This window comes from Indicator indicator, chromosome 13 (assembly GCF_027791375.1).
Source record: "Indicator indicator isolate 239-I01 chromosome 13, UM_Iind_1.1, whole genome shotgun sequence".
NCBI lineage: Eukaryota > Metazoa > Chordata > Aves > Piciformes > Indicatoridae > Indicator > Indicator indicator.
The window spans coordinates 14,333,650-14,343,290 of record NC_072022.1 but is presented as its reverse complement, the minus strand read 5'-3'; the positions used below and the strand labels follow the sequence as shown (position 1 = coordinate 14,343,290).

General features: G+C 44.5%; 1 protein-coding gene across 1 annotated transcript; it reads right to left on the bottom strand.

Moving 5' to 3' along the window:
• Positions 1 to 282: 282 nt before the first annotated feature.
• Positions 283 to 7,377, bottom strand: LOC128970703 (vitamin K-dependent protein C-like). The gene is made up of 8 exons (XM_054386031.1): positions 7,311 to 7,377; positions 6,776 to 6,936; positions 5,778 to 5,802; positions 5,134 to 5,244; positions 4,300 to 4,440; positions 3,849 to 3,958; positions 2,814 to 2,931; positions 283 to 851 (listed from the first exon to the last, which is right to left on the bottom strand). Exons 1-8 carry the CDS (start codon positions 7,375 to 7,377, stop codon positions 283 to 285), a joined length of 1,302 nt encoding a protein of 433 aa, XP_054242006.1.
• Between the last annotated feature and the right edge of the window lie 2,264 nt (positions 7,378 to 9,641).

Sequence of the window (9,641 nt, the reverse complement as noted above, 5' to 3'; positions counted from 1 at the left end):
TCTGTGAGCACTGGAGGAAGCTGTGAATGAGTGGAGGCTACAAAGATGTTATTAAAATTTCATTGTATTGAAAGAGGAGTGATACAAATACAGAGTAAATCTGTAAACCAAAACAGTTCCTGTGGATAATATGTTAAAGCTGAAAGGGCAGGACTGTACCAAGGAAAACAGCACACAAGGTTAACACATACTTAATATTTAATACTGAAGATCTGACAGTACATGACACTGCACACTGTCACTAGCACATAGCCACAATATTTTAGGCTCTCAGTATCAGAATCAACCTTTCAAAGAAGCTGACATCTCATTTATGTGGTGCTGGATCCACTCAAGATACTGACTAACTTTGGTGTAGACTCCAAATTTATCCTTTCTTCCGCAACCTTCGCCCCAGCTCACCAGTCCTACCAAAAACCAAGTGTCCTGATATTTAGTGACCATAGGGCCTCCACTGTCCCCAGTGCAGGAATCCTGTCTGTCCCCTAAGCTGCCAGCACACAGCATGTTGTCAGAGATGGTAAATCTCATCACCTGGGCACACTCATTGCGGGGAACAATGGGGATTTCAATGTAACTGAGGAATGTAGAGTAACTGTGGTTATCGTCAGTCGTGCTGCCCCAGCCAGTTACCACCATCTGCTTCCCGTTTCTTGCCAGCTCCTGCTCTGCCAGGTCACGAGTGGGGAGGCAGATGGGGAGTGTGTATTTGTTATACATCGCGGGCTCAGCCAGGTGCAGCATGGCGATGTCATTATCAGAGGTCTCCTTGGTGTAATTCTCATGGCTCACACATTTATCAACCCAAATAGTTTGCTCCTCTGCCTCAGTGCGGAGACGGTGGAATTTACCTGGAAGAGCAAGCATGAAGATGACAGATGCTACTGACTAACTCCAAGGCATCTGGATTACACTGGGCTTTAGGATGGTACTTACTTCCCTTCCAACATAGACATTTGTTCGTTTTAGGTGAGAGGTTAACAGTGTTCTTACCAGATGGACCAATATGTCCATTTTCCACATATGCCTACATCATGAAGTCAGAGTACTATATGAATTAGCACTCTAGAGGTATGCATGTCAGTTGAGAAACTGAAATGCCTACGTAATGCCCTGTTGTGTTGATACTACAGAACACTTGTGCAACTTGAAAGATCTTCAGAAGGAAAACAACCTTCTTGGAGTCAGCACTAAAAGCTCAGACAGCAAGCATGCAGCAAAGGAAGACATTTACAACCACAGGTGAGCATTATGCTGTGTAACCAGTGGCTGAATGATTGAACTTCAGGATTTCTCAGATAAAGATGACTGACTGGTAAGGCTATTCCTTTTAGAAATCTTGCACCTGTATTATAAGGACCTTTTGACTATTTAAGACTTCCCTGTCATTATTTGTGCTATATGCTAATGACCACTTTGTGGGTGAAGCAGTTGTGGAACAGAAGGCAGGAACCTTAGCTGAAAAGGGCCAGAAAGGCAAGAGGAAGCCACTTGTGAGACACTGGAAAAGACACAAACAGGTCTAGGGACTTTACAATTCAATTCTGTTCCAGAAACAGATTCTCAGAAGACCCCTTAAGTCCAGCTTTGGATCTTGGACTTCCAGAACAATTATTTGAGAGTCTCTCCTCTTACTCCTCTTCAGACAGCCAATGGACATTTCATACATGGACACATTTCATACATGGACAAGACAGATGGCTGAAACTGCTCTGACAGGCACCTGCATTAAGTAGTACCAGAGCATGAAAGACTTGCAACAACACTCACAGATCTGTTTTTTTCTGCTGTCATGATCTCTCTTCTTTGTGGTAACAGTGTCTGTAGAAGCCTTGGAGCACCTTTCCTTTCTACCCACTCTGTGGTTGGAGGCTGACTGGCAAGTAAAGGACAGGGGTTTATTCCTGTCTTCACAGATACAAAGCTCTTTCTTTAGGCCTCAGAAATAACTCTGGACTCAACCAGATGGTCTCATATCATCTCCTCTGAGGAAGGCTGTTTAGTTCTGTAGGAACATACCTGCTGCTAAGCTTCACATGCTCTGTACACAAGCATGGCCATGAATGTCTGTATGCTGAGACATCTTTGAACAAACAGATGACAGCTTTTGCACTGGTGCTATCTCCACCCCAGCCCAAGAGACCATTTTGACTTTTGGTCATGAATACTTCCTTTCTCAGCTGAGTTATCCACCCCAACACTTTCAAAGTCTGGAAGTCCTATCCACACCTGGATGTACTGAACACTTAGGTTGTGTGAAATGCAATTAGTTCCTTCTACACAGTAAGAAGCATCATAATCTTGCTGCTGGCAGAAAAACAACTATGAAGTTCTACATAAACAAGAAAGCACGAGACCTGTTCTCTGAAGGGAGAGAGTATTCTGAATGAAATTGTTACATTCACATATCTGCTCTGTTTTCTTGAAGCTCTGAGCACACTGCTGGAAGCTCTTCAGCTGGAAATGGGAGGAACAAGAGGCACAAACAAGAAAACTGGGTTGTTTTCAAATCTGTCTTCCATAACTTCAGCTACATTAAGATCTACCTTTTCACTTTAAGACACTTGAAAGCCATGCAAATTCTGCTACAAGACCACTCCCCAGGCTCCAGGAGAGGAAACCCTGACACAAGCTTCCCCTCTAGTTCTGCTTTCATGGACAGAGAGCAGAAAGCTATAGCAGGTGCTTCCTAGTCTACTTCTACAACCAAGGAGGACTTCTGTCTTCATAACGTGCTGGTCTTTCTCCTGAGATGATAAACATTGGGAACGAAACAGTTTTGTTATGAAAACAACAGACTTTTTTTTCCATACCAAGTTTTACTTTGAGCCTCTCTCCTGCCTCAGTGCAGTGTGCTGCTGTTAGGACCCAAGATGGATGGATGAGAACGCCCCCACAGAGAAATTTCCCTTTGCTATTTTGCAGCATAACCTGAAAGAAAAAACAAGTGAGGTCTGACACTGCATGGACTGTGGCCCACAAAACACTGCACACATTCCTCTTCATGGCTGTAAAACGTATCAAAGTATGCCACATTCATTGATGCCATGACTTTACCACAGGACAAAAAGTACTAAGAGGAAGACCTCAGTGGAACATCTACAAAAATGGTTATAATGTGCTTCCTGAATGAGAGTTGCCTTCATCCAAATCTGCATGGGATGATGCTGGTCACTGCAAAGAAGCACTTCAGGACTTCAAAGCTTTGAAGTACAGAGCTTCAAGGAGGGGATCATTCTTCTGTCCACACCAGAGATAATGTGTCATTGTGGGCTGCAGGTCTCATGCACAAAAGGCTCTTCAATGTCAAAGAGAACCCAGGCCCTGCTTACAAGAATTTGCTAGTTAGACAATAAGCTCTGCAAGGTCTCCTCTTTCTCTGTGATGTCCCCACCTGCTCTGTAAAGCTGTGGTATGTTTTGCTGTTTAAATATGCTTTGAATTTACGACAGACGAGGCTTACAAGAATGGAACCATGCAGAAAGGGGGAGAAGATGACCTCACATTGCCACCAGAAGGCTGTTACAGTAACTTCTGTTATAGTAGCAGTGATTAGGTGGCCTTCCTCAGGATGGAGCAACAGAGTAGCTAAGTGTCATCACTACCCTCTTGCTTGACATGATTGGCAAGGTAAGGTAAAAAACTTGCCAATAGTGACAAGGCCAAGTAACAGACAATAGATTATTTTGTCCTGTTACTCCAGCTTTTGGGAAAGCTAAGCAAAGGGAATCTTAGGCAATCATGTGACACCATCAGCAGCAATGTAGGAGCCCTTCTGGAGCAGCCAAGCAGGCAGAGCAGTTCAGGAAGAGCTTGAACTAATTGTGGTGAAAAACTTTTCTGTTTACCTGCCAAGGGCTGCCTCCCCTTCTTCCTGCTTTTCCCTCAATGAGCCGAATATTGAATCCTGCTTTGGCTTCCATGTCTTCCATTTTCACTATTCCACAGGGGAATTCCACTACAGGAGATCCAGAGAAGTTAACCCGATACAAAACATCTTTCTTAAAGCATTCCCTCCATCTAATCTAGGCAATATTATTCCATAGCTCCATGGAATTTCCTCAATGTTTTGCAGAGGTGAGAGTTTCCTGATCCCCCTGCATGTCTTTCATGAGTCAAACACAGGTGAAGGGCCACAAAGTGGGGATAGAGCTGGGAAAGGCATAAAGTTACTTTGCCTGGAATGATGTTTTGAAAACTAGTACTAAGTGTGCTGCAGACAGTTCTCCCATAAACCCCTGTTACTTCATGTTTGAATAATCCTCTGACAAATCTGCCTCATAAGCATTGTCCCCTTACCTACAGGCTTGCAGGTGGTATCGTCATTCATCAGCTGATACCCAGACGCACAGCTGCACGAGCGGCACTGGTTGGCAGGGTCATCCTTACAGAAATGGTCACATCCTCCATTATTGACAGAACAGTTGCTGTATTTGGTCTCTGTAGAAAACGTGAACAGCAAGAGAGACACGAGAAGTTGGCAAGCCAAAGAGTCACAGGAAGGTGTAAAAAGCCCAAATGACATCATGCTTTGAGTGAGCAACAGCTGACAAAGGATTTGAGGTGACAGTTGGGGGCTTTCATGGTTCTCAGGCCCTGAAAGAGCAAAGACACCTTGGTGCAGAATATGGCAGCAGGGAGGTGGAGGAAATAGAGATTACTGTCAGGGCAGGTTGACTGGAGAATAAAAAACTCACTATCACTGAGTGCAGACAGTGCAAAGTGTTGATGATAGAGGATATATGTGCTCATCCCTAAATATGCTTTGTCCAAGGAAGAAGCTGTCACAGTAAAGACAATCAAATGTTCATAGTGGATTGGGTTTTTCCCCTGTACTGTAAAACATCTCATCATCATTCCTGTGCTGACAGCTCTTAAGAAACTGAAAACCCTGCTTTACAGAATTATTTACATTGCTCTTGTAAAACTTAGATGTCTCAGACCTCCAAGCTTCTCCCACAGCAACACAAAGTTAATTTTTGCTTTAGATAAGTGCAGATAACCCTTTTACCACATCAGGAGACAAAAGAAAAAATATATTGGTAAAGAGAGTGAGTACACTGTGCAGCAACATAAGGGTTGATCCTTGTCACAAAGAATGTTACTTCAGAGTGGATTAAAGGCCAGCATTACCATAATTGCACAAAACTCCCTCCCAGCCTTTGTTACAGATGCAGGAAAATGTTCCAATATTGTCCTTGCAGATCCCATTGGAACAAGGCTGTGGGTCACACTGATCTCCATCTGAAAGAGAAGCAGGAAACACAGTCACAGGTCCCACTCCAGGTCAAATCTTAACATCAACAGACCCCGCCCAGATGCCCGAGTGTCACCCATGGTTTCTACCACTGAATGGTGACACCTCTGTGGTGCTGGGCCTGAGACAAAGGCATTTGTTTGGGTTCTGAATTACAGCTGCAGAGTGAATGGAGTGGGCAGAAGGGGAAAAAAGAGCAAAATCTGAGGCAGACAGGGCAGAAGCAGGGTTACTGCAGGGGTAAAGAGCATGGGTGGGACTTCTCTTTGGACCACATCAGGCAGGAGTAGAGCATCAGTGAGCACTTTTGGCCAGTGCCTTAGCTCTGGGGAGATGACTGGTGATAGGCACAGATGCACCTCAATTTTTTTTAGGGATGCTGCCCATGTGACAGAACAGGATGATCCTATTTAAGAGAATGAGAATCTGAATCAGTACGTCATACACAGCAGCAGAAAGGCTGAATACCAGTTACTCTTGAAGAAATACAGAGAAGTGAAGAGGAAAGTCTTTTACTTACCTACGTACTTGCTCCAAAAATTTAGCTGTGAAGAAACAAAACTTACATTAAGACTAGAAGCAGATTTTTAACAAGTGAGGGATTTAAAGTGTCTTGACCAACAGAGCACAGCATCAGTCTCATTCTTCTTGGCAGTGTAGTGACCAGCACTACAAACCAACCAAACAGCCCAACCTGGACATTCATATATTGCCTGTACTCAGCACTCTTCCCCTTGCCCTGCCTGCAGACCCAGCAGCACTACAACTCCTCAATATCCCCCTAGGCTTCTCTGTTTTCTTGTCACAAATCAGTGACCTGCATGAGTGTCATCAGTGTCCCCTTTTGAGTGCACAATTCATTTGTGCCCAGTTAGATAAAATTGGGCACTGTGAAGACAGGCCCCAAACCATTCTGGGGTCTGAGGAACAGCAAGGACTAGTTCATCCTATGTGGTGAGCCTACTCTGCTTAACACAGTAAGAAAAAGTCCAAGTCTGCACAACAACTGGGTGTGAAAAGGGGCAGGAATGAGTAATATTGACAAAAAAGACAGTGTCCAAATGAAAATACAAGGTTTGGAGAAGAAGAGAGAACCCAGTGATAAAAGAAATGTTTGTCAGGCACAGAGAGGGAGACTGGGGAGGTATAATGAAAGGCAGTCAGAGCTAGTGGATTGACAACAGAGAGGGCAAAGGCCTGTAAGGCCTGGGAAAAACTCAGTGGCAGCATGAACAGACAGTAGGGTCAAGCAGCAACTGGGATCACACATCTGGGACCTAGATCTCATGGGTCAGTGTGACATGCATGAGCAGCCAAGTTTTGTGGCCCATACAAGTGGTAACCTGACAATCACTGTAACACAGTTGCATTCAAAACCATATCTAGACCCTAATTAGGAGTCAGGAATGATGCACATTCAGCACTGACAGGAAGATCTCCTATGCCCTGGATTGCAACAGTTTAAGGGAACAAACAATTGGTTAAATCCCATGTTCATCCTTAAAAAACCCAACTTACTGTTGCTTCCCTGGTTTCAAATATCTCACTGGCCTCCTCAAAGTCACACCGCTCCTCAATGCACTCACGTTCCATGGAGCCTGGTTTGAGCTCCTCCAGAAAAGAGTTTGCCCGCTTCTGGATTTTCAGGACTTGGTTTGCATCTCTATTACTGTAAAATACTGGAAGCCAAAATGTAAAAGCATAAGCAGTAAAAAAGGCTGGCTGAAAACTGGTAATGGTCCTTCCCAAAGGACACTTTTCAAAGCAACAGCCTCTCTTTAGCACAGCAAGAGCCATGGGCTGTTAGTGCAGTGCTGCAGAAGCAAGCTCCAGCCTCTGCTCTGTGACACTCAGGACAGCTTGCAGGGCTCAGGAGGACTGTGACTAGACAGCCATCATGGCCCAGCACTGTGTCTCTCAAGCTCTGCTAGAGGAATTCAACCCCCCCCTAACAGGAACGATTTCAACCACGCCCTGTGACTGACAGAGGAGCAGGAAATGCACTTGGAGCAACGAGAAAAGAGTAAAGAGTATCTCCAAAGTGAAAACTTACTTGATGTACTACCGACTTGTGAAGAGCAGACTGCCAACAGTACCCCTACAGTGACAAGCTTCCACATCCTGCAGCAGGAGTCACCTAAAGAAGAGAAGGTAGGTGCAAAGGGGAGTGCACTGCTGAACTGCAGCACAACCCCCATGCTGCAGTTTTTGTTCACACATCTTAAGCTAACAGCTTCTGTTCAGAAAGCTCAGTTAGCTCATCCACTTGTTCTACTCAGAGCAGCTTCCTTGCTGAATGCTGCACTGTGACTTTCTCTGATGCCAACTCCAAAGCAGCTGTTCCTCAGAAGCCCTCCAGATTGGTTTTCTAGTTCCTTTTAAGCCAGCAGCAGCAATCCCAGAACACTTGTTTGTCCCCTTGTCAGTGGACATTTTGACAAGCTTTATGGTTCATTGAAGCAGGCTGTACTTTGAAATCCCAAAGGATACAATACTTCTGAAGCACTTACTGCTTTGTTCAGTGTGAATCAGCATGATCTATTCTTCCACCATGAGCTCTGCTGGAACTTAGTTAATCCATAACTTCAGATATTGACTCTTGGGAGTGACATGGAGTGCTTTCTTTTTAGTCATTAAACAAACAGTACCCGGGGGAGCTTGACAATTTACCTGCATAAATGAGAAAGGTGAAAGAGCTGTGGGCATCTATTCTGCCTTCTTCAAATCTGTTTTTCTTTTGATCCTCTGGCAATTAGAAGTGGTTGTATCCAGTTTGTAAGTATAAGCACCAAGTGCAGAGGTCTCTTGAGAGATCCTACCACCTTCTCACAGCACACAGTTAACCAAAAGGGATATATTGCAATATTTAAGAGCCTTCTCATTGGCTTTCTCATTAAAGGTTCCACCACAAAACAGCCAAGACAACTAACTCCCCTCACAGCCGTAAGCTGCAGTGCCTGCCCCATCAGCTGCCTGCTTGTAGGAGGCAGGGCAAAAAGCTTGCATCAGAAGCACAAGAATCACAGGATGGCGGGGGTTGGAAGGGACTTCTGGAGATCATCTAGTCAACTCCTCTGCTAAAGCAGGGTCACCTAGAGCAGGCTGCACAGGAATACAATGTCCAGGTGGGTTCAGAATCTCTCCAGAGAAGATGACTCTACAACCTCTTTGGGACCCTGCTACAGTGCTCTGGCACACTCACAGCAAAGCTTTTCTTTAAGTGAAACCTCCTAGTTTGTGCCCATTGTCTTTTGTCCTATCACTGGGCACCACTGAAAAGAGCCCAGCCTCATCCTCTTTGTCTCCACCCTTTAGGTATTAAGAAGATCCCCTCTCAGTCTGCTCTTCTCCAGGCTAAAAAGCTCCAGGTCCCTCAGTCACCCCTCAGAAGAGGGATGCTCCAGTTCCCAAATTATCTTCACTGGACTCTCTTCAGTAATTCCCTCTCCCTCTCGAACTGGGGAACCCAGAGCTGGATGCAGTATTGCAGATGAGGCCCCACCAGAGCAGAGTGGGAGAACCTCCCTCATCCTGCTGGCCACACTCTTCTTAATGCACCCTAGAATACCATTGGCCTTGGCCACACAGACACATCGTTGGCTCATGGTGAACTTGTCCATGAGGACTCCCAGGTCCTTCTCTGTAGAGCTGCTTCCCAGCAGGCCACCCCTCCTCTGTATTGCTACAGGGGGTTATTTCTTTCTAGGTGCAGGACTCAGCATGCTCCATCTTTTGGTGTACTGGAGAAAGTGCCACCAAGGTGGTAGGAAAAGGTGGACCTCTCCAAGATCTCAGCTCACATTTAGTGACAGTGTTTAGGAGAGCTCTGACTGCTTGTAATTTTTTTATCTTTTTCCCTTGAAAACTTGGCCATGGTCTTTCTTCAAAACAAGCTCTCTTTAAACAAAGGTTTCAAAGTTCACTCATCTAAATGCTAAAAAGAAAAAATAATTACAGCATTCAAAAATCACATTTGGGGAAGATGTGTGCAGTGCAAAGCTCTCTCTCCAAATTTTTATCTTCAATTCAGTCAGTCAGCAACAAAATTTCAGCTGACATTAATGGTAATAGATTTTTGCTGAAAATGAAAAGTTTATGAAACACGTCTGAAGACAGGAAACATAAACCAGGAAAGAATACAGTAGTACCAGATATTCAAGTATTGCTCTGTAGCTAACTGGGCTACCCACAAATAGTGCAGATAGCCCACACTATTACCTATAAAAGTTTCCTACCTACCACACAGGTTATGTATTATTGAATACACTTTTGGTTTTAAGACTTGGTATAGGTTGGAAATTTGGGATACACATATCAACTGCCAACCTAAAAGTTCTAAACCAGTGAGTCAGACCTCTAAAAAACTTTATTTTTTTAAAACCTA

Bases quoted from the DNA above. Each gene is read 5' to 3' on its own strand.
- LOC128970703 (XM_054386031.1), bottom strand. From the start codon at position 7,377: ATGTGGAAGCTTGTCACTGTAGGGGTACTGTTGGCAGTCTGCTCTTCA. The intron at 6,937-7,310 runs GTAAGTTTTCAC...TTTGGCTTCCAG, and splicing joins ACAAGTCGGTAGTACATCAA to TATTTTACAGTAATAGAGAT. The intron at 5,803-6,775 runs GTAAGTTGGGTT...GTTTCTTCACAG, and splicing joins TTGAAACCAGGGAAGCAACA to CTAAATTTTTGGAGCAAGTA.